We start from the raw sequence: 25,817 nt of genomic DNA, 5'->3' as shown, positions 1-25,817 counted from the left end.
GGACAGCTTCAGAATCTGAGTCCTGGTTACCAAGTGTATGTGTGATCTAAATCCTGGACAGAATCACATAAATGGAATTTTGAAATAAACAAGAATATGGATATGCACTAAATGTTAAATTATACTAGTGAGTTGTTAATTTGGTTAAGCATGAAGACCATGTTTTGACTAACTACAAAATATATAGATGTTGTCGAGGTGCACACTGATGCCGTGTGCTGGAGCTGTGGTGTCCGCTGAGCTCAGGAGTCTCTAGCGTTGTCCATCACAGCAGCCAGAGCAGACTCTTCACTGCCTAGCATGTCTTCTGTGAGACCGATCCTACCCACGGTGGCACTACCTGCTAAATGAGATTCTCCTCATTTGTTTTCTTACTTTTTGGACATTTATTTATTGCACTTAGTGTATCCATCAGCATGATGTGTTTGTGTGGGCGTGGGGTCTTCTGTTTGCATGGCACACATCTGGAGGTCAGAGGACAACCTGTGAGAGCTGGTCCTCTCCTCCACCATGTCGGCCCCAGAGACCAAACTCAGTGTGTCAGGCTTGGTGACAAGTGCCTTATTTGCTGAACTATGTCTCTAACCTGGATTTTCTCTTTTAAAGATTTTTTTTCCCCTAAAACATAAGTTTGATTACTTTACTCTTCTGTTTGAACCCCTAAGTTCCACGGCCAACTCTTTCACAGGAGTCTTCACATCTGCCACCCTTCCACCCACTCCCTAGCTGCATTTCCAGCTGCCCTCTTCCGGTCATCCCACGCCAGCTGCTTGTAAGCCCCTAAAATGCTTGAGTGTATTTTCTTGTCTCTTTACTTTGGAGCACACATCCCTGCAAGCATTCTGCTGCCTGGAATGCTCTCGTTCCTCTTCGGCCAGCTAGCTTTCAGCTCTTAAAACTCCTCCAGGAAGTCTTCCTTAGTTACCACGGCTTTGCTGGCAGCCCACCCTGCGCCTGTGATCAGAATGATCACTAGTGTGCCGTGTACCTATCTGCCAGGCAACTGTTGCTCACCAAGAGAGCCTCTTGAAGAGCACACTCCTCTTTGGGTCTCCATTGGAGAGGACAGTAACAAGGTCAGGCTGGCTGAGACCCACAGGAACAGCCACACATACTTGACTAAAGCACTTAACAGGTGACCTGAACAAAATGGACTATATCACGTGGAAGGCTGGAAGGAGACACACAAGACACCAATAGACAGAGAAACCACCAGCAGAGAAATGGATCTGCAAACTCGGGGTGGCAACTCAGGGTTGTGAGGTTAATACTCAGGAGTGGTAGCAGGCCACCAAAAGCTCATATCCTTGGTTACATCTCAAGTTTGAGAACAGCCTGTGCTCTACATGAGACCTTATTTAAAAAGAAGAGGAGGAAGAAGAGGAAGAGGCTATGGATTTAACAGGATCTCATTTAAAAAAAAAAAAATCACAGCTGGGCAGTGGTGGTGCACACCTTTAATCCCAGTACTTGGGAGGCAGAGGCAGGCAGATTTCTGAGTTAGAGCCCAGTCTGGTCTACATAGTGAGTTCCAGGACATCCATGGCTGCACAGATAAACCTTGTCTCAAAACACACACACACACACACACACACACACACACAGAGAGAGAGAGAGAGAGAGAGAGAGAGAGAGAGAGAGAGAGAGAGAGAGGAAGGAAGGAAGGAAGGAAGGAAAAACTATAGTAGGTGGTTTTTATTGGAACATAAGTATTTCTAGACTAACTTTGAAACTCTGTTGCACAAGAGCATAAACGACTACGTTGAACTAGGGGGGGAAATCTACTACAGGTATACATTATAAAACAACATTACTTAAAGTTACTCAGACCAACACTAAAACGAATGGATGAATCTGTGAAATAAAAATAAGGCTCAGAAACAAATATTTAGGAATCTAACATAAAGTTGGGTGTGGTGGCATGTGTCCACAGCTCCTCAGAAGGCTCAGGCCGCATGGATAGTCAATCACTTAAGCCCACCAAGTTTGAGGTCAGTTAGGTAACATAGGGAGATCCCATCTGAGAGAAAGATGAGAAAGCACAGATTTAATAGTACTAAGAAGTTACTGAACAAAGGGAAGCAAAGATTTCAATTGAGCAACAGTCAAACCATCTCCCCAGTTATGCCAAACACACAGCCCCAAACTGCGTAACTCACTTTTCTCCACACGCTTGCCAAAGGCCATTTGTACAAGGTTCTAGGCCAGGCACCAGTCATGCAAGGTTTGAAAGAAACTATCGTTCCTCTTAAAGGGTTCTGTGAGCAGAGTCCTGGGGATGAAGAGAAGATAACAGTCCACAACAGCAAGTGTAACCTTGAGTCTAACCAGTTATTTATGAAGGCTTCTCATCTCTTGCTATGTCAGCACTGCTCACTCACACTGGGAGACACACAGTGCTCATTAGACATGTCTGAAGGTGTTTTTCCAGCTAACAATTGCTCAGGAGAGTGCTTCTGAAACACACATCACCTCAAAGCAGGGCCGCTCCCACTGCACTCTCCTCTCTAGAGGCATTCTCCTGTCCTTGGGACTGTTAACTCCCAGACAGCTCTTTATGCTGTTGGTCGGTGTTGGAAATGCTACAATCACAAGGATGGTGGCTAAGAGAGAACTAAGGGTGAGTACACGTGCTGAGAATCCTCTATGGATGTAGTTTCCAGCACCAGAATGAGAAATAAATAAAAATACAAAAAGGAAGACGACATTGCAGGAGTCAGGCACAGAGACTCTGCTTTATGCCCAGAACTGGGGACAGAGGTGAATCCAGAGGTCAGCTTTCACTCACCCTGTCAAAGTGTGCAAAGAAAACACATGAACAGAAACATTCCCCTAAGTGCTATTTAAAATAAGAGAAAGCTAGGATCAGCCTATGAGCTCACCATCAAGGGTCCATTCCAATGGTGACAAGCGCATAGTCCTACAAACTGGAAGAAGAAAGCTGCACACACCAGTAGACACCTGTAACCTAGCACTCTGGAGGTGGAAGCAGGCCAGGGTATACAGTAAGACCCTGTCTCAAAGAAAATCCACACTATAAAAAAGTAGAAACAAATAAACAAACACAAAAGGCAAATACTCTACCTATAGAAAGATAATCACTTCTCAAGTAAAGTTAAAAAGCAGAAGAGTATGAGCCAATATTTATTTTAAAAATTACATATGTAGATACATGTAAACACCATATTTGTTTATATACAGAGAAAAAAGTCTTAAAGGATCCACAACAAAATTATTAACACTTTCCTTCTGAGCAGCAGGCCTCTGTCTCGTCAGTTCAGCTCACACACCAAGAGGATGCACATACGGCCCTTAACAGCAGCAGTGTGTGCAGCCGGGTCCTTCTCTTCCCCTGGTACTCACTGTGCTCTCCTAGAAAAAGCATGCTGGTCTCCAGTTATGAGGGATTTAAAAAAAAAAAAAAAGATGCAGTCTTCTGTGTCAAACCCAGGGGCCTTCTCTGTCCCAGCACTACCTAGACTCCATGGCTTGCTTCCTTCTGAATGATTTTCTTCCAATCCTTCTTGGATACTATCTGTCACATCTGGGGTCTGCTGCCTCCACATTCTTTAACACGTAGTCACGTGAGGACCCCAGCCTGAACACTATCCCCGGCTTCTTACTCTCTCTGCTTTCTCTCTAAGCAACTTTACTCCTGTGGTCCAACTTCTGCCTGAAAGCAGGTATCTTCCAAATATGTATCTCTAGCCAAAGGTTCCCCGGGCATGGGACCACATCTGCAGTGTTTTACGGGACACCTCCTGTCACACTCGTTCGTGTTCTCCTGTCCTCACTTCCTACCTCCCTGCCTCTTCCTCCATCTCCCTCTCCACCCCTACTACCCCGACTCGTTCTCTTCTCTCCCTGGGTCTATTCAAACAGTTACATGCTTACAACTAGGAGGGGAAAGCAGGTATTTAAATATTCTAGGCAGGGCTGCTGACGTAGCTGAGTAGCAGAGCTTTTGCTCAGCATGTGTAAGAACCTGGACACTTCTGTCCCTGATCTGGTCCTTTCCAACTCATCTACCCCGAAGCCATAACACCGTGTTAAGGTAATTTGATGAGGATAGGAGGATAGCTCAGTGGTAACCACTTGCCTAGTAAGAGGGAGAGAAAGACAGAGAAAAAGGAGACGAGGAAGAAAATAGTGAGGGAGAATATGAATTGCAAAATGCCCTCAAGTTAACATCTAAGTATAGCATTAAAGCTCTGGATATCTGGGGCCACTCTGGCCTAGCCCCTCCCCTGTATCACCCTCTGCCATTCCAGCTCTTCCACAGAAATTAAAATTGCATGTCTGCTTTGGGTCATGCTGTCTGACCTTGTTACATTTCTGAGTCTTAACACACACGACCCCTGCCTGGAATATTTGTTGTTGTGCTGGAGATCAAACTAGGGTCCTTACAGTTTCTGAGCAAATGTTCTACCAAAGGATTTGAACACAATACCGTGACTCTAACAGCCTGTGCTGCTCCATCATGAGAGCCTGGCACAGTGGCCATTGAGGTGCTACCGACATAATGCAATGCACCTTCTTAGAAATCTTCAACTAGAGGACAGGCCCTGAGAAACAGCTAAAGGCCAGAAGGCTCGACAATCATGCCAGGGCAATGGAGTCCCTGCTTTTAGCCTTCAGGGGCCAGCATATTCCACAGAGCTCCCACAGAGGTGATGCTCAGAGCTGTAAGGAGGATCCACAGGTTATCAGTCTAGGACGACAACCGAGGAAAAGCCAGGTTACAGGGAGGGGTACAACACTTGTAACAAGAGGCAAGAATATCATCATAAGAGTGAGATGGAGGACTGTTGAGGCCCGAGCTGGCGCCTTACTTTGTGCAGCCAAAAATGTTGAGAACCGCATTAGTCCCTGTTCGGGCACCAAAAATGTTGCGGCCCTCTCCACTCCACGCTTGGCGGCCACTGTATCCCAGCCCAAGCTGCCGCTCTGGTCTGCGGGTCGGGGTTCAGCAAGAGAGAGAGTGAGGATGGACTCGAAAAATGGAGACCAGACAGAGTGTGATCCAACCCCGTTTATTCTTCAGTCTCTCTTCCTAGTCCAAGTCTTGAGTTCCTAGTTCCTAGTTATACTCCTTCAGGTGTCTGATTCTCTGTTACTCCAAATTGTTCTGAACTCTCCTGTTTGCCTCTCGCCTTTTATATGTCTCACTTCTAAGCCATGCCTTTAAGTCACACCTTTAATCATGCCCTTAGGTCTTATCTCTAAATCTGATCTCTCAGTCACACTCTTAGTCACACACCTTTAATCTCACACACCTTTAATCTCAAGGTATCTAAACCAAGATTATCAGAGTGTGCTCAGCTGTTGTAGGCTATTGTAATACAAGTCTCATGTCAGGGTATGTGGCTCAAGATGGCTGCAAAACTGATAGCCGCTTTCTGCTAAAAGTTAGCCCCCAACAGAGGACCAGAGAGATGGCTCAGCAGTTAAGAGCACTGACTGCTCTTCCAGAGGTCCTGAGTTCAATTCCCAGCAACCACATGGTGGCTCACAACCATCTGTAATAAGATCTGATGTCCTCTTCTGGTGTCTCTGAAGATAGCAACAGTGTACTCACATATGTAAAATAAATATAAATTAAAAAAAAAAAAAAGTGAGATGGAGCCGAGCAGTGGTGGCGCACGCCTTTAATCCCAGCACTTGGGAGGCAGAGACAGGCGGATTTCTGAGTTTGAGGCCAGCCTGGTCTACCAAGTGAGTTTCAGGACAGCTAGGGCTACACAAAGAAAAACCCTGTCTCAAAACAATAACAACAACAAAAGAGTGAGATGGAGAAGGGCCATCTGGTTGGTCTGAGGCAGTAGTAGAGCAAGCTTGACTGCCCAGTTTCTAGACAAATGTGGGCTGAACACATTTAGGACACAAAGGGAGAGTTAAGTAGTAAGAAACTATTTTAGGGAGTTGTCCAGTTGTGGTGCAGTCAAATGCTTCCCACTGCTCATGCATTGGAGGCCGGCTCCCCTGCTGGGAAATGGTGGAAGCTTTAGAAGGAGGGACTAATTGGAAGATCACGGTGTTGCATCTTTGAAGGGAGTATGCTCCTCCTTGTCTCTGCTTTCTCGTCGTGGGAGATGAGCAGCATGAGGTGAGGAGTCAAACACACAGTCTCTACCATGAACTCTGCTTCACCATGACTTGGGAACAAGGAGCCAAGTGCACATGGCTGAAACCCTGACCCTGGTCAACATGGGTCTCTTCTCTTTTGAACTTCTTAGGTATTGTCATGGCAACGGAGAGCTGACCACAGAGAATCTAACAACTATTGCAAGCCCAGGACAACCTTTAGAAGATGCAACAAGAATTCCCTGTCTTGTAGGTGAAGAGCCTAAGGTCCTGAGGGCTAAGTAACTTGGGAAGCATGGTGGAACTAGGGGCTGGTGGTCAAGGGCATACACAAGCAGCCCAGCATTTGCCCTATTCTGTCACCTCTAGTGATCAAACAGTCCTACCTTCTCCGCTTTCAATAAAAGAAAGAATGAGGTTCCATGACCTTTCCCCAAGGTTACAAGTTGGTCAGTAGCTACATCAAGGAAGTTAATGATCTGCAAAAAGTCATTATTTGCTCCATGAAGTTTATATTTTAAAGTAAACAGTGTCACTGCTGGTCTTGTGACCTGGGTCAGGTCCCCAGGGTTTAAGGTTAAGGGTTTCGGCATCCTAACACATTGTTAAGACAAATTCCCCACAGGAAGCAACCCTTTGCTGATTTAACAAACATTACTAAGTACCAAGTATATTGCAGGCCCAGGCTGGGCACTGGCCAGAATGCTGAGCAAAACAGAGCCTTGCACTAAGGATCACCAGGTGGGACTAACACACTGACTCATGATGCTATTTATGGGACCTAAAATATTACTGAAGAGGGTCTCCAAAGGCCCTAAAGAACAAACTAGTCAATTCAACTAACCAGGGAACACCACAAAAGAGGCAGTGTTTCCCCTGAGTCTTGATAATTACTCAAGGAGATAAGACCAGCATAAGGGAGCAGGAACATGGAATCTTGAAACAGTAAGCATAAGGGAGATGTGGTAAACAAAATGATGCCAAGAGGCACCCACATCACCTCTGTGACTGCAGCATCACCTCTGTGACTGCATTACTTTATATGGCAACGGGGCTTACAGGTGTGACTCAGGTTAAGGGTCCTGAGATCAGATTAGCCTTGATTTCCCATAGTGGGCTAAAGGTAATCACATGCGTCCCTTGAATTGGGAAAAGGTGTCTGTGTGGAAGGGGCAGAAGGATGGCTCAGAGAGATACTGGAGAGTTCTAAGTCACTGAAGATGGAAAAAGGGGACTGCAAGCTAAGGGACACAGGTAGTTTTTAAGAAGGAGCCTTCAGAAGGCGTGTGACCCTGCCAACAGCTTCCCTTCAGCTTTGCAGACATTCAGGTATCGGAAGTGGAGGACACAGTAAAGAACAACATCTTAGTACCGCTGCTCCTCATTTGGCTGTCTGACTTGGAGCAAGTTACTTTAAACTCTCCAAGCTTCAATTTTCCCATTTTCAAAATGGAGAAAATAATTATAATGACTTTATAGGATTGTTACATGGGTCAAAAGGGTCATGGATGTGACAGCACTTTATAAATATGAGTAGCTATTTACTGCAGTTAACCAACTGTGAGTTAACGCAGCGAGGCAACTCTGAAATCAGGTCACTAGATGGACAGAAGGCTTTCCCTGGACTCTCACACGTAGAGCCGCAGGTGGGCATGCCTGCTTGCCAGCCTTCATCCTTGCCTCATCTTCAGTTTGCTTGATACCCCTTGCCCACTGGCTTTATGATAAAGAATCCACTCACAGAGGCCCAATGACTGCCAAGCCTTTTCACGGCTGGCCCTTGGCTTCCCTGACCATTTTAGAGTCTTGGGGCCACACATTTCCAGTGTCTCTGAAGGCACTTGTCCCTAGCCCACATGGCACTTCCTGCCCTGCTTTTCTCTGCTCTCAACAGTCTCTTAGCCTCTCACAGTTGCCCTTCTTCCCACTTCCTTACCATGAATTTCCTTCCAGGTTCAAGCCTTCCCTTAACTCAGAGAATTCATTCACCTTTGTGATTCTAAACAGATGTTTCCTAGAAACTTACTTCCAAATATGTATTTCTAGTCTAACATTCTTACTTGAGCTGTGCACTTCCACTAAAAGAGTTTATAGAAGAATTCAAAATGCAGGCTGAGTGTGGTGGCACATACCTTTAATTTCAGCATTTGGGAGGCAGAGGCAGGAGGATCTCTGTGAATTTGAGGCCAGCCTTCATCTACAAAGTGAGTTACAGGATGCCAGTGCTGTTATACATAGAAACCCTGTCTCAAAATGATGTACTCTTACCAGTAAATGAACAAAGAACACAAACAATTTACGGGGGGGGGGGGAGGAAGAGTTAGAGGAAGAGGAAGAGGACAAGAGAGGAAGAGAGGAAGGAAGGACGGAGGACTGAAGAAAAAAAGAAAGAAAGAAAGAAAGAAAGAAAGGAAGGAAGGAAGGAAGGAAGGAAGGAAGGCAGGCAGGCAGGCAGGCAGGCAGGCAAAAAGACAAATGGCTGACAAGCCTATTACAAACACTTAGTCTACTTAGTAAATGAAAATAAGAATCTATTTCTCTGACCTATCTATTTTTTGGCCTGTTGGATTATTGAGAGTTTAAGAAAAATGAAGGCATGCAAATGAGAAACGCTCCCTGCGATCTAAGATTCCCAAGCAGATCAGGACAGGAGGCGCACAAGGCAGTCTAGATGAAGGCCCGGGGTAAGCTGAGCCGTGCACACGGCTGAGTGTGGTGGAATGGCAGCTAGAGGCTGAGCTGCCCTTCCCTTTCCCCTTGTTGGGGAAAACAAGAAACAGATAGAAGGTGAGCAGAGCCATGGAGAATCCCGCCCAGTCCGGTTCCTTCCCACTCTTGGACAAGCACATTCTACACTCCAGTTCTGTAGCAGTGAGGTGGGAGAAGAACACAACAGCACAGGCCTGCTGCCATGGGGTTACTGCTCAGCAAATAGAAAATAAAGAGGCAAATAATTAAATAAGTAATTACAAACTGAGATAAGAGCCAGGAGGGAAACCGGCTAAAAATACAGAAGTAGCAGCCAGTTCAGTGTCACTTATGCCAAGAGAAAGGGAAATAATGGTTTCAAATCACAGGTCTGGGAAGATGAGAACCGAGACAAGACACTGGATTCAGACAGAACAAAATCACTGTGTCCTGCGAGAGAAGTGTGAGTGTGGGAGAAAGAGAGAGGCCAGAGAAGGGCACTGTGAGCGGCCAGCATTTAGAAAGGGAAACAGGTGTCTGGGAAAGCGGGCAAGGACTGCTAACAGGGAAGAGGAGGAAGGAGAGCCAGTGAAGACAAGGCTCTGGTGACAGAGGAGAGGTACTGGGTCACCCCACTTCCATAGTTGGTCCTTGTGAAGTCCAGCTGTCTGCAGAGCTGTTTCTCGGCTCCATTCTCAGCCTTTCATGCTTCTATCACGTCTTGCACTGTGACCAGTCACACTCTGCTCCCATGGGTCACACTCCCTCCCTCACACCTGTTTGTTCACTGCCAGCCTTTCCCATGAGCTATCACCATCTACCATCACACAAATGACTTCTGTTTTTTCTCTGTGCTTTGCTTCCTTGTGTTACTGTTTTGTTTTTTGTTTTGTTTGAGACAAGGTTTCTGTATCCAGGAACTCACTGTGGAGTCCAGGATAGCCTCAAGCCCACGGCAACCCTTCTGCCTTGGCCTCCTCAGCACCAGGATTACAGATATGATCCACCATGCTCACTACAGCAGAGATCTTTGTCAGTGTCAAACACAGGCATCCATTACAGTGCCTGGCACTCGGCAGGGGCTGCAGATTCATTAGTTGATGTAATAAAATACTGTGGCAAAAGTAACTTAGGGAAGAAGGGTTCACTGGGTCGACAATTCCAGGTTACAGTCCATTACTGCTGGGGAGTGAAGCTTCCAGCTGCACAACCACAGTCAAGAACAGAGAGCATAAATTCCGAGCCCTGGTCTGCTTGCACTTAGCAAGCCCTCTTTACCACCACAGTCCAGGGCCCCACACCTGGGAACGGAACGGTGCCTCCCACAGTAGGTGGCGCCTTCCTCGACCAACTAATCTCCCAAAGAAATGTCTATAAGACAAGCAGATTCAGAAAATTCTTCAAGGCTCTCTTCCCACGTGATTCTAGGATGAGCTGACAGTTCAAAAGTAGCCAGCACAGCATACACTGAATAACTATTTGCTGAACAAATCCTGGATGGCCTCCATGTGGTCTCCCTTTCCCTGGTATCCCTCACCTTTACTTTCTTCTCTTAGCCACCAGAAGCTCCAGTTATGTATCCCATAGCTTAACAGCATCAAATGGTTACAAGTGTATTTGTTTAACCTTATAGGTTGCTAATAAGATATTCTATGAGACACTTTCATAAATAACCCTGAGTTAAAACCAAAACCAAAGACAGACAGGCTTGTTTGTCTAATCATTTTGGCCCTGCTGGAGATTGAACCTAGGGACTTGTGCAAACTACACAGGTGCTCTACCATCAAACTACATTCCCAGCCCAGCTTTCTTTCTTATGGGATTTCTCTTAGCCTATTACATAAGACATTATGATAAAAATCTCCAGTAGAGAGGAGACAGTAACTCAGCACTTTCTAAGCTTATCTGAACCCAGAACACTACCTTCGAGTGTACTAGAAGACAGGACACTGGCTATAAAGCTCAGACTGGGCTGACTGTCCAGCAGTCGGGTTTCTTTAAGCTGCTGCTGCTGCCCTCCCAGGCATCCATGTTCTAGGATGCTGTTTCAGGACTTCAGACCTTCCTTTCCTTCCTCATGCCTCAGCCTGGAATGAACAGGAGCTCATTCTGCCCTATTGCATTTTTAGACTAATCTTACTTGGCAAAATGATAACCTCAGCTATGGCTGACCGTACCTCCCTAGAAACTCTGACTCTTTCCTTTCATTCCAATGACAAATAATTCCCACTGAAATGGTTACAATCTTTCTTTAGTTTCAGCTTTATCCATCTAATACCTTTTTTGTTTTGTCTTGTGAAACAGGGTTTCTCTGTGTAGCCCTGGCTGCCCTTGACTTAGAGATTTGCATCCTGATTGTTGGGATTAAATGTTGCATCCAACATTTTTTTGAACATTTCCTCTGGGATATACTTTAGTTCTAGAGGAAATAGGAAATAGGAAAATAAAACAGGCTTTGAAATAAAGAGCTCACGAATGAGTCAGAATCAGCAGAAGAGAGAATTAGCAGTTTGGAAGACATATATCTGAAGAAATTACCTAGAGTGCTAAGAGAGATAACAGGATAAAGAATATGACATAAAAATATAAAGAACAGGTTCAACACAGTTCTACCTGTAGACGCTCAGGAGGAACTAGAGAAAATAAAAGCACACTTGAAGAGAGAATGATTATAAGCCAGGCATGGCGGCTCATGCCTATGACCCTAGCCCTTGAGAGCCTGAGGTAAGACAACCACAAGTTTGAGGCTAACTCAGGTACATAGTGAGTTTCAGGCCAACCTGGGCTACATAATGAAACTCAGTTTCAAAAAACCAACCAAAGAAACAAACAACAAATTGCGGCTTCCGTATTGGTTGTTGTTTCACTTTCCTGTCCTTTTCGGGATCTCTGACTCAGGGGGCTTCAGCTGCTGTGAGGGTCAGCCATGATGACAGGCCCATATGACAAGGAACAAAGAGCCTTCTCTGAGCAAGCCTCTAAAATGTGCATCTAGGAAGCCCCTTGGGTGACTGAAACTCTAAGCAACAGCCCAACTGGGCTTTTAAGAGCCCAAGCTCTTAAAAGACAAGGAGGGTGTGGAGCCTCTGATCACAGTACTTAGGAGATAGGGAGAAGAGAGTCAGGAGCTCAAGGTAAACTACATAGCCAGGAAAACTGTAAGAGCCCCTACCAAATCAAACCAAACCACTCTGAACCAAAACCACTCTGAACCAAAACCACTCCCATAAACTGGCTCCTGGATTTCGGACCATCAAAGAAACTATGTGAAACAATACTTCCTTCTTTCTTTCCTTCCTCCCTCCTTCCTTCCTTCCTTTCTTTTTTCTAAAAAAATATTTATTTATTTATTTATTTTATTTACATGAGTACACTATTGCTCTCTTCAGACACACCAGAAAAGGGCATCAGATCCCATTACAGATGGTTGTGAGTCACCATGTGGTTGCTGGGAATTGAACTCAGGATCTCTGGAAGAGTAGTCAGTGCTCTTAAGTGCTAGCCATCTCTCCAGCCCAAAACAATACTTTCTTAAGCAGCTAGATTTTAGGGCAATTTTACATAGTAATAGATAACTAATATATTGCCAGAACCAAGCAGTTCTGAGTTGCTTACAAAAAGCCTTCTCCATCTGGTCCAGACTGGCTCTCGGCTGCATTTCTTGCCACACTCTCTGGCATAGTACATTTTAAATACACCTAACAACTCGGAGCTTTTGGAACATGACCATGTTCTCTCTCCCACCTCCACCCTCCACTCAGTTTCCAGAATGCATCCTCTGCCTGACACATTCTTCAACACTTTCTTCCCTACTTCCATACATTTGGCTAACTTCTCCCCGTCATCAGAGCACTGCACTAAGCTACAGAACAAAGTCTTATTAAACTGCCTATGTTTCCATCAGATTTAAAGCTCCAAAGAGAAGGAAGCAATTCCTGTCTCCATTATACTCCGTAACTCCCAGCACACAGAGGATACTCTGCAGATATTTGGTGCTTACATCCCACAAGGTAGGGAGGCAGGAAGGCTAAAAGTTGAAACATAAACATTCTCAGGAAATGATCCAAATAAGACTTTCATCTGATATAACTGTAAAGGAACCAAGAACCCTCTGCATTCCATGCAATTTCAAGTTTGAGGAAGGCTCAAGTAAGGTCAGGGTTCAAAAGTTGGATGAGTTCCAATTCCTGCTAAGTCAAACCTTATGGTAGTTCTCTTCCGGCCCTTGGCTGTAATCTCTGAATACTGGACACACCCATTCTTGAAAACACTACACTATACTCAGTGGTCAAACAGAAACACAGTTTTTAAAATCATTATCTGTTCTGTCTTTTAGGACAATCCTAGCTTATTATGTTGAGATTTAAGATCTGATCACGTATGGCATCTGTGGTATGTGTCTAAACAGGATCATATATATATATATATATATATATATATATATATATATATATATGCATCAATAAACAAGTCATAAAATATTAAACACTAGTACCCTCTACTGGTGGAAAGACCTTACAGGCTCATGTGAATGATCATATTGCCCTCTAGTGACCACAACCTATAAAGACAGCAAATCCTGCAGCAGATGGGAGCATCTCCTTGGCTATAATGATAGGGTTTTATATTCTTTAAGCATCTAATTTCCTCAGATTCTGGTTTATATTACAGGGGTGCAACTCTAAGACTCTCGGGGGCTCCCTGGGGACTCTGTAAAGCTCTTCCCAGCTGTTAGTGACAGGGGCTGCTGCTCTCTCCTGCTTCTCAGGAACAGGAGGTCAAGGGGAGACAGAGGAGGCGATGGCTGCACTGGTGAGGGCAGGGGCAGCAGCTGTGAAGGACTGCCCTGGACTCCCCGGGGAGCTGAGAGCAGCTTGAGGAACACATGTTGTTCTTCCCTTCATATTAGCCACAGTTGTGTGCTGTGCTAAACAGGCAATTCAACGCGCTCCCTCCCTCACCTCTGAAATATCTCCAAAGCTATAATAAATGACACAGTGGCAAATGTTGCTATCATTTTGTTTTATAAACCAGGCTTCGCCAGATATTGCCACTGTTGACAGATTAAGCTGGGTTTCTTTCAAGATTTAACTGAATCACCACTTCCTCTATGAAGCCTTTTTGAAGTCCCCAGATTGTAGCGACTGCTCTATCTTTTCTGATCGCATACAGACGTTCCAGATCGAATGGACAGAGTGTCGTATGTGCTTGTTTATAGCTACAGTAGGGTACTGCTGCTGTTTGTCTACACCATCACCTCTCTACCAAACCCTCAGCTCCTCAAGGTCACAACCAAGTCTTAATCATTTTGCACAGTCATCATCAAGCACACTCAAGATGTTACCTGTATGAAGTCTATGTGTTAAATACAGATATTGGACACATGCTTTTCAAACTTTATATTATAACTGTTATTATATGTTAGCAACTCTGCTAACTCTAATCAAAAGGTGGGGGAGATATAGCAAGGAGGCTCAGTGGGTAAAGGTGCTTGCCACCAAGCCTGACAACTTGAGTTTGATCCCAGGACTCACATGTTGGAGGGAAAGAACAAACATCCACTAATGTGTCCTCTGATCTCCATATGTACACTGTGGCAAACACATACCCAACCCCATTCCCAACACACAATAAAATGAAAGCAAAAAGTTTAAAAGATTGAGGGCTGTGTTTTGTGTATTTTCATTTCATTTTTAGAAAATTTTTACTATATGTTACTATATTTTACTATATATTACTATTTCACTATATGTTACCATATATCACTATATTTTAACTATAAATTCCTAGCCTGAGGCTAGTACAGTGTTCTAAACAGCAGTCCCTCCAGCAAGTGTGAAAAGCATACGGGTCAGGTAACTCACGGTGTACAGGAAGAAGGGAGACACTCTGGAGGTACTTTTTAGGGCCCAGGAGCATACCTATCCTTGTCGACCTCAACACCTCCCTGGAGGGTATTTTCTTCTTTAATTCTTGTAAGGCAGCAACTAGGTTTTCTTTGGTTTGATCAGGAAGCTCCAACATAGTTTTCCATCTTTTTATGTCTTCTATAACCACAACTCTCTGCGAAAAAGAAAAGTTATTTGGAAAATGGAATCCTTTCATTAGAAAGACATTTGCCTCCACCTGAGCTAATGGCTCTCCTATTGACATGAATTATTGATTATGACCTGAACCAAAGCAGTGTGTCTGATGGCCCCAAATGATGGGTAATTGCTAAGAAGCAGGTCCTGCCTACTGCAGATGTGGAGAGTTGCATCTATTAGGAAAAGTCCAACGTTTCATCTCACTGAACCGGGCACCACGGCACTGCCCGTGAGAGGTGAAGCAGGAGAGGGAATGAAAAGTGGGTGCTAAGGAGGACCAACCTCACAACTCACTAAGTGTCCTAATCGACATGCTCAGAGCAGAGAAGCCATAAAGCCATGTTTACTTCAACAATAAAGATCACACAAACAGTTTTCCACATCCCAGAGAAAACTCAATATTATTATTTTGTTTGTTTGTTTTTGGAAAGAAAGAAAACTTCTTTTTAAAAAAAAAAAAATAAAAACTTCAAACGCACAGGAAGGTCAGAGAACAACGCACTACTTAATGAGACTATTATTGTGCCATTCCTCGGAAAATAAAGTCCCTGCCCTTCGAAAACTCGCTTCCCTGCATCCTTCCCGGAAGCTGCCACTTTAAGACTGGTCCTCGGGCTTCCTTTAAACACTAGGGATTAGGAATGGGGTAAGAGATGGGAAAGCTTTTGGACTGTTATGTGATTTTTTTTTTCTGTAATTTTGATGTAGGTTAAACTAAGAACTTTTTAGTAAACAAAATTGGCAGAGAAAAAAAATAAAAAAGCAAAGTAGCTTTTATAATTGAAAATTAAATATGTTAGAGCCGGGCATGGTGGCACACACCTTTAGTCTCAGCACCCAGGAGGCAGAGGCAGGCAGATCTCTGAGTTTGAAGCCAGGCCACCACCGCCCAGCTTCCAATGACATTTCAATACAGCCATGTTATAAAGACAATCCCATAAAAACCGTATCTCCTTCCCTTGGGCGAGAACATAGAAGCCAAGGGTGAAAGGAGGGTCCATCTGTGCGCTAGCTCCCAGCTCCCAGCCTGCTTGCATTTGTTTTGCTTTCTAGGTTCAAAGCTAGGAAGAAAGCAAGGAAAAGATTTGAGGTCAATCCAGTTTGGGTGTCTCTGAACAGGTGGGCATTTAAAGATGACTCTTCCCTGACAAGATGACTTCTGCAGGTCCCTGGAGAGCTCTCTGCTTGAGAATTCACCTGAAGCACCTACTATATTGGTAATGATTCTTCTAGCTGTCACTTCACTACACACACACACACACACACACACACACACACACACACTAATAAGGGGGGGGGGGAAGGAGACCTGCAGGAAGGGGGAGTAAAATAGAGTAACGGAATTCATGTGACATGTGAACAGAAGGGAAGGGAGTAAGGAAATATAATTTAATGTATACCAATGCTATAATAAGAGCTGGTGAGACAGCTCAGAGGATACAGGCGCTGCCAAGTCTCATTCCCTGAGCTTGATCCCTAGAACCTACAAGGTAGAACTGCAAGTTGTCCTCTGACCTCCAGACACCCACAATAAGTAAATAAGGAAATATAAAAAAGAAGAAAATGTCAATGAACCCATTGTTTTGTATGCTTTCTAAATACAAGATCAAAGTTTCCAGTTTGGGGCAACCTAGTCCAGACTTTCTCTGTAGGGACCCCAGAGCCCTTCTAAGAATACTGTGAATCCAGCCACTCTATTTAAAGTCAGGGTACCCAGCATTCTCTCCTATGATTACCTGGAAAAACTTCCCAAGGATAACAGCTTCCACTTCTCCCTCTGGCATTAGCCAGCAACTGTGTGCACTTTGCCAAGCACAGGTCTGGTCTAGGTGTTGACCAACCCCAGGAACAGAGTTGAGTTCTGCAACTGAAACCACCACAGAAGCCTCCCACTTCACACAGAGGAGTGAATGCACTTGTCTCTTCTGTTAACTTCCACCTTCATTATGGCCCATGGCAGGTGGTGGGTTCAGGATTCTGAAACTAGTCTTCGCATACTGCTTGCACATATTCCAGAGAAATGGTGAAGATTGTCACTTGGAAATGCCATTTTACATCTACTCTGTCCTTGGCCCTAAAAGACTCAATCAAAACTGAGAGGAAAACCTTTTCCTATGTGCTACTGTAAGTATTACTATTAAATGGTTTTAAAAAAGAGACAAAACCTAAGCCACATAAGAAGCTATTTTCTATTGGAAGGTATAAATCAAGTTTTTCTCACTCAGTATCTTTTAATGATGTTTCCATAGTAATATTTATGGTTAGAGCTGACCTACTATGCTAGCAATACTGACTCGTAATCCTAGTATTGTATACACACATCTTAGACTCTTGAAATCTACTTTCCTAACAGCTATTGAGAGTTTCTTCCCCGTGTATTTCTACTGTTATAAATACTGTCTCAGTGAACTCTTGACTTCTCTGTACACTATCTCCACCTGTTTACTTTTATCTTCTCTGTATCTTCATGCTCTGAGTAGCGGGTGCTGTGCTGTTTTGCTCTCCCACCACTGTTCCAGTGGAGTCTAAGGATCTAGTTTCCAATATCCTTATTTTCGTCCATCTGTATTACTCACTAGAAATATTTTTCTTTTACTTTTTGTCTCCTTTCTTATCATCTGCTAAACTACATTTGTTTTGTTTGGAGATAGATTCAATGTACCCTACATTGTCCTCCAGTTCTCCATCCTCTTGTCTTAACTTTAGATTGTTGGTACTACTGGTGTGCTCTGCCACCCTGGACTCTCAGTTTTCTTTATAGTTTTTTTTTTTTTAGTTTAAAGGTAATTGTACTTCTTTCACTTAAATATTGCCATTTTCAGAACAAACATTCAAAGAAATCTGGGCTGGTCTTACCGTTATCTTTCAAAGCTATTTTTTTCATATTTCTTTTTTTCTGTGTGATGTATTCTAAATAAATGTCCTTATTATTAAGCTTTCAATTCATCATTTTCTCTTTAGGTACTAATCTGTCTACTTTAATTTAATCTGTTCAGTATGTTTCTGTTTCAACAAACATGTATTTTTCATTGGACAAATTGTTTCACTTTTCATTTTTCTTTCTTTTTTTTAAAAGATTTATTTTTATATATATGATGAATACACTGCAGCTGTCTTCAGACACACCAGAAGAGGGCATTGGATCCCATTACAGATGGTTGGGGGCCACCATGTGCTTGCTGGGAATTGAACTCAGGACCTCTGGAAGAGTAGTCAGTGCTCTTAACTGCTGAGCCATCTCTCTAGCTCTCATTCTTATTTCTATTCTGTTCCTTTTAAAAATCTTTGTGAATATTACAAACATACTTAAGATTTCAGATTGTTCTCTGATCCTCATTTTTTTTGGAATAGAGAATTTATTACAGCTACCCATTCACTCGCTGTCTATGTAGCTTACTTTCTCATAGGGTTTATTTGAACCATGAATTCTTCTCTAAAGAGGATTGCTTTTTTGGGGAGTCTTGTGTGCTCTAGGATGTGAAGTGTCTTAATGGAAGGTCACATCTGCCTGTGTTTTTGGAGTTTCCTGGTTTTACATTAGACTTCATACTAACACTTCAGTTTATACGAATGGTAAAAGGTATCTTCTTTTATCTAAGACCCCAAGAAGATGGCAATCTTCACTGTTTTCTTCAACTTGAGAAGTTTTTGTTCACTGTTCACAAACATGGTAGACTTCTTTTAGTTTCAAATTCCACTGAGAGCATAGATGTCCACTTCATCTCCTAACAGATGAGGCTCTGAGGTCTGCCCCATACTGACATCAAGATCTAAGCATTACAGCCACTTTCAACATTCTCAAATAACTCAGCACCATTGTCTACTCACAGCTCCAGTTTCAATTTCCTGTCTCTTCTTAGACCTTAAGATTTCTCTTTCTATAGTCCAGGCTATCCTGGAACTCAGTCTGTAGATCAGACTGGCCTTGAACTTACAGAGATTTGCCTACCTCTGACTCTCCAGTGTTGGGATTAAAGGTATGCCTGTCTTATTAGACTTTTAATCTAGCATCTATACATGGTTGGAAACAGGTTAAGAATCCCAAATAAAATCATTCTGACTTATGGACCAAGTAAGTCCAAATATTTTTTTCCCTTCAAGACAGGGTTTTTCTGTGTAACAGCCCTGGCTGTCCTGGAACTTGATCTGTAGACCAGGCTGGCCTCAGAGTCAGAGATCCACCTGCCTCTGCCTTCTGGGTGCTGGAGGAGGCTTAAGTTTAAACTCTTACACTTGATATAAAAGGTCTTCAGGACTTGTAATCCTGTCAGTCTCATTATATGCTCTAGATACCATCAGCAGCTGCACTGCAGCACTGTACACCCACTCCCTAGGATGGTCTTCCTTTGCCTGACAGCCATTTGTCTTCCAGAGACTCTCTGCAGCATCAACTTTTCCTTGAAGCCTTCCCTACAGCCTTTGAACACATCCCTCTTTGTGTTCCATTTACTGTACCTATGGTTCTGCATGCACTCACGAACAAGACTACCTTTCCCACCAGACTACAACTTGAGAGTCCAAACAACTTCTTCTTACTTTATTTCCCATCCTCAATGCAAAGAAGGTAAAACAAAGCAAAACTGTTATAATAGTTTCAGGTCTGAAAAGTAAGGGCAGAAATCAGAGAGAGGACCAAAAAAAGAAAAGAAAAAGAAAAAAAAAAAAAAGAATTCTACAGATATCAACATATATCAAAGAAATATTTTCTTATTTTCACTTTTTTTTTTTGGTGGGGGCAGAGTGTGGCCATATACAGCCAGGTTCCTAGCTTTGAACTTACTAGACAGTTGAGGATGACCTTCAAGTTCCACGTTCAGAGTGCTGGAGTTACAGGATTATAAGTATATGCCACCCCTACTGTATCCATATAAAGCAGTCTTTCAGATTCTTACCAGCATTACTTATAACACAAACAGACACAGAGAAATGGATGCAGACTATAACTGGGAGAGCTATTCTGAGTATTGAACAGTTATCACTGGAAAGATACGCTTTTCATCTGGTCTTATACCTGGGGAAGGCTGCAATGCCAGGATCGATCACAGAAAATAATAACTCATAAGCAGTCATGTGTGCACCGTTCCACTGGCTGGGGCAGGAGACAACACACTGGCTGGGCAGCCTACAAGAGAAGGTTCATAAAGCATTAGCACTTTAGAGTGCTAGACCTGAATGAACCAGCATATTCTCTATCTTTTAATAATAGTAAAAAGAAAAAGTGTTCTTGGAACTAAAAGAAGAAATCACTTCCTAAAGGATCAAGATGAGATTAACCAAATTAACCTTTACCATTTAAATGTGCACGGCATGAGTTCCACCAAGTATCTCTTTTATTGAATGAGATAAGACTATGGTGAAATTACTTGTAACATGCTGATAACAGAAGTAAAATGATCCTAAGATTGTTATGCCTCCCCAGCTTGGCACTCAGAAACCTCTACTTTCTTTTTAGTGTTAGTGGGTAGACTATATGGACCCAGACTGTCTAGTGCAGATCCCAGCTCTACCATGTGGTGCTGCACATGGCAGCCGTAGGCCAACCACTCCACCTCTCCATGCCCTGATATCCATGCCCTGGTTTTTATTATGAGTTTTTGCCTGCATGCATGTCTATTTACCTTGTATATGCCTGGTGTCCTCAGAGGCCAGAAGGGGGCATCAGATATCCTACAACTAGAGTTTTAGACAGCTGTGAGCTGTCCAGAGTGCTGGGAATAGAATACTGATCCTCTCGAAGAAAACCCAGTGTTCTTAACCCCTGAGCCATGTCTCCAGCTCCTGGAATCTTCATCTGTAAATGATGAAGCCACAACTTTCACTGCTGTTACTACAACTTAAGAGTTAATATCTGCAAAGCATTAGCATAATGTCTGGCCTATAAAAAGGCTCAACTAATGCCATTATCATCATAACAATAACCCCATCTTGAACTCTAAACTTTTTTCCACATTTTTAATCCATTTATTTTGTGCATGCCTAGGTCGTAGAGCATATGCATTGGTCAGAAAACAGCTTCTAAATTGGTTCTCTTTTTCCACTATTTAGGTTCTGGTGGCAAGTGCCTTTACCATCTGAGTCATCTTGCTGGTGCTTTGGGGAACAAAACAAAACAAAAAAAGACCCACCCACAAACCTATGGATCTTCACTACATGTCAGGCATAAGGCTAAGTCAGCCCTCTCACCAAGCATTTATTTGTGAGTTCTCTGACAATTCTGCAGACTGGGTGTTATTAAGAGTTATTCCTGTCACTGATGAGGAAAACCAGGTTTCAACTTCAGCAGATTCTCCCATTAAACCAGAATGCTAGTCAGCCACAGTGGCACATGTCTCTGATCCCAACACAGGGTGGCCAGGCAGGAAGACCACAAGTCAGCTTGAGCTATACTGTGGTGCTCTAGCTCTAGACAAATAAAAACTAAAGCTGGTGCATGAGAAGAAGTGATTGGCAGAGAGCAGATCTAGCAAATTCTCTAAATCACACAGTTAACACAACTTCCTTTTAAAATGCTGCCACTGTACACATATAAAAGAGAACACACAGAGACACATGGAAAGAGAGCAGTAAACACTCATGGCTTTGTGTGTGGCCTCCCTTTATCTGGGCAAGCCTTCCTTTCATCCTTTAAGGTACTTGTCAAGTAGGCTTCTCTAACCACTGAAACAGTCATTTTTTTTGGAATGGGGTCTCATATAGCCCAGGCTAGCCTTGAATTTGCTAAGCAGCCTAGGATGATCTTAAACTTCTTGATCTTTCTGCTTTTATCTCCCAAGTGAGGAGATTATTGGCATTTGTCACAAAACCTGACTTGCTCTCTTCTCTATTGCCTATATGATAATTTTGTAATAAATCCCATTTTATATTATTATTACCTCTCACACCCTTATTGGAAGTCTCATGAGGCTTATATTTCGATCTCAGATTCCTCTTATGCTGGGCATAAAGCTGTTTCACAGTAATAGTTGTGGAAGAACTATCAAGAGTGCTACAAGGGTCTGGAGAGACAGCTGAGTGGTTCAGAGCACTGTCTGTTCCTCTGGAAGACCTGGGTTCAGTTCCCAGAACTCAGAAGGCAGCCGACAATGGTTTGTAATTCCAGATCCTTGATGGTCTGATGCCATTGTCTAGCTTCCACAGGTACTGGATGCGTATGGTGCATATATATGCACAGGTAAAATACTCATATACACTAAAAAATGAACAAAAGTTGAGAGAGAAAGAAAGAGAGAGAGAGAGAGAACTGAAGACTGGAGGCAGAAGACATGCTTAATGACTCTTTAATATATACCAGACACTAATATTTTCCAAGGGTACAGAGGTAAATATCTCAGAGTCCCTGTATGTAACTTATGAGCTAAGTTTCCAAGGAAAGTAGTTCTTGATTGAGTAGATAAATGAGAAATTAACTCTATAAAAATAAAGAGAAAGATTTTACAGGAAAAGGGACCAGCATTAAGTCAAAAGAAAGCCCTCACATCTTGAAAGAGACAAGCATAAAGGAAGGACCAGGAAAAGAAAGAAACAAAGGGGTCATGGCCAGAACGTCCTTGCATAAATGGAGAGCCACAGGCATAAGTCATGCTGGAGCCAAACAGGAACGATCTCATGTGCCATGCCAAAACTTGTAGAATTCTAGGTGACCTGGTTGTTTAGAAGCTATCCTACATGTCAGGTCTTGTACACATAAAACTAGGAGGGTCCGTGTGTTCAAGGAGCGCAGAGTGCAGCAGGGTGCACACATGCAGAGAGACAGGTTTGAAAATGCAGGAGTGCAATAAGAGGAAACACTTGAGTTATTCGAATGGCACACAGACTATCCTTCTCTGTCAGAGTGCTTCTGTTCCGGGAAGATGGACAGAAACACAAGTTATGGGAGTCAGTCCTCTTCTACCACGTGATTTCCCAGACTGAACTAAAATCTCCAGGCTTGGCAACAAGCACCTTTGCGTGCTGAGCCATCTTGCTTACCTGGCTCCAGCATATTTTAATCACTATACTATACTGTTTTCAAGACAATGGGATAAGTAAGAACATTCTTAGCAAAAGGATTATAGATGTATGGGGGCTGGTGCTAGATACAGTTCCATGGCAGAGTCTTTACTCAGCATTCAAGAGGCCTAGAGTTTGATCTTCAGCATGTCCCCACCCCAAAAACTATCTTGGCAGGCCCTCTTCACTGCTCTCTAATACAGGTCTGGTAAGTCTGGTAAGAGCACCCAGGAAAAGAACTTATCTAGGATCTAAGCCAAGTAGATCTAAGCCTTACCACCACCATTTTTAGCTCCAGATGCCCTCTCAGCCTTAGAAATCTAGACTGGAGGAGCAGGTATGTCAGTTACATACATAGAGAGCCTTGGGATGAATATGGTCACCTTGGCTAAGCATACAAAACAAGGCAGAACTCTGGGGAGCACAAACATTAGGAATCTCATGGATAAAGAAGCCAATGAGGAAAACTAAAAATAAGCCAGAAATGCAGAAGAGGTAAAAGTGACCAAAAGGACTCTGCAAGTTGTTCTCAGTATAGCACAATTCATTCAGCATTCACATGATTGTCTCTGTGTAATTTTGGGGGGTGGTGGTGTGATGGGAACTGACTTCACACATGGCAAACAGGCACTCTACCACTGAGCTATACCCTAATATAGTTCTTTTCCTTTCTTGAAATAGTCTTGCTATGCAACCCATAACATTCTTGAATGTTCCATCTTTCTGCCTTAGCCAAGGCCTATTAGTGTCTCCTGGTATGTGGGGCAGTGGGCTGTGAGAGGCAGCTGGGTACCTGGTCAAGAACAGACCTCGAACTCTGGATAATACCCTAATGGAACAGTAGATGTTTGGCCTTGCTCCTGGGCCCTGGTTCCTTTCACTTATCCACAGCCCCTCCCAAAGAAAGGTTTGTGGCCTTAGGTAACGTAGCACAGATAGAGGGTGTGACTACAGGCCACAGAGCTCCATATTAATGAGATACCTAAAGGCCAGAGGGTGTAGCCAATTAAGCATTCCTTCCCAGACCCTCCTCCTTACAAAAGATATTTAACCTCAGGCCCACTCTGAGGACACAGGGTACAGCTTCATCCACTTTCTGCCATGACAATAAACCTTTTAAAACCATGGACTTCTTCTCGTACTTGGGGCCTGCTGTGGAGAACCGTAGAGGGGGGCCTTGAACCAATGAGCCATCTGGGGGACAGATGCACGGGAACCACAGCACAGCCCAACAGGACCCACACCCACACATGGGCACCACAGACCCACACTGGTACACTTAGCTTGCCTGATTATTTGTAAATAGTCCTTGCTTCTTCCTAACTAGTTGGTGTACCCTTTCCCCCACCATGAGCAGGCCTGAGAGACCTTGTTTACCACAACAAGACCAAGTGATAGGATCTAGGTGGAGTTACCCACCTTGGCTGCCCAGAACTCAGAAGCAGAACTGCCCCTGGGCTTGCCTTGAGACATCTCTGGCCGTGACCTGGAACGGACTATGGATTAGCCCACCCATCTGAAACCAGGAGGGGTTGTGGGTTGAGTCTTCCCCTTTAAATTGAGAGCTGATCATTAAAGCTTTGAGCCTTGATCAGAGAACTTTGTCTTGGCTTTGTCTCTTCCCGCCACTTCCCTATTCTCAGCCTCTCTTACAGGTGAACCCGGTTTAACATTGTTGCTGCTGGCGGCAACAAGTTGGAATCAAGCTTAGTTCCAGTGAGCAAACAATATATTTAAGTCTCTGTGGTCCAGGGTGGACCTGTGGAGCCATATGAGTCATGAAGCCATATGCTACATTCTGGCTAAAGCACTACATATAAGGTGTCAGAGCACTATAAAGCATCATCTTTTACACTACACTAGGTTTGTCTAGAGCAGTGACTAGAGCAGACCTTTCTAATGCAAACTTCCTAATCCTTTAATAAAGTTCCTCACATTGTGGTGACTTCCAACCATAAAGTTATTTTCATTGCTACTTCATTACTGTAATTTTGCTACTGGTATGATTGTAAAGTAAATATTTTTTCTTTCCCAATAGTCTTAGGTGACCCCTATGAAAGGGTCATTTGACCCACAGATATATAGAATCCTACTTGAAACTTTATTATTCCTGAGAAAAACTTTTGGGATGGAGAGATTGATGGCTCAGGGGTGGTTGAGAGCAGGTACTGCTGTCAGTGATCTGAGTCTCAGGGGTCGTTTGGAAAAAGAGAGACACTGGAGGACATATTAAAGCCTTGCTGGCAGGAGAGAGATCCAGTCTCTGTGGACTGAATCTTGAAAAGCCATGCAAAAGCAAAAACAATAGTTGTTTTTTAGGTGACACAAGTTCCTCATTCCAAAGCCCCTCGTCTAATCTGTATGTTTTATAAAGGTAACATCACACCCCTACAACTTTAGTCTTTATTGTGTACTATTTGCTGTGGCCAATCTTGCAGGACATTCCAAGTGTGCCAGGCAGGACTGTCGTGTGACCAAAATCATGCAAAGGCTGTACAGCTCCTTCAGAAAAGCAACTCTACGGATAACAGGAGACAATCGCCGTTTTCTACAGCGATTTCTTCAAGGTTCAAGTACTTCTAGAACACAGCAGTTCATTCTGAGTTTACCCTAGATAGAGTGAACAACAGCTATTTCATCCTAATGTTCACCCTAGATATAATGATTCTACTACAATTCCTGCTACACACTGCTCCTGCAGAGGACCTAAGTTCAGTCTCCAGCACCTCAAGTTTCCACTCTAGGCAGTGCACCATCACTACAGCTCCAAAGAGACCCAAACATAACCTAGTGAACATAACCACACACAGACACACATAATAAGAATAAATCTTAGCCAGGAGTGGTAGCACACACCTTTAATCCCAGGACTTGAGAGGTTGAGGCAGGAGGATCTCTTGAGTTCTAGGTCAGCTTGGTCTACAGAATGAGTCTGGGCCACACAGTGAAACCCTGTCCCAAAAACTAAAA

At 43.5% G+C, this 25,817-nt stretch overlaps 1 protein-coding gene across 1 annotated transcript in view; it reads right to left on the bottom strand.

Annotated features, from left to right (window-relative positions):
* The window catches only part of Tceanc2 (transcription elongation factor A N-terminal and central domain containing 2), a 38,676-nt gene that overhangs the window by 11,737 nt on the left and 1,122 nt on the right, over nucleotides 1–25,817 (bottom strand). The window contains exon 3 of the mRNA XM_034502325.2: nucleotides 14,694–14,835. Coding sequence (XP_034358216.1) covers nucleotides 14,694–14,835 — 142 coding nt within the window. The remainder of the gene's footprint in view (nucleotides 1–14,693; nucleotides 14,836–25,817) is intronic.

The sequence above is a fragment of the Arvicanthis niloticus genome, chromosome 5 (assembly GCF_011762505.2).
Source record: "Arvicanthis niloticus isolate mArvNil1 chromosome 5, mArvNil1.pat.X, whole genome shotgun sequence".
In the NCBI taxonomy this organism is placed as follows: domain Eukaryota; kingdom Metazoa; phylum Chordata; class Mammalia; order Rodentia; family Muridae; genus Arvicanthis; species Arvicanthis niloticus.
Note: the sequence above shows the minus strand (reverse complement) of the source record. Positions and strands in the feature narration are given on the sequence as shown.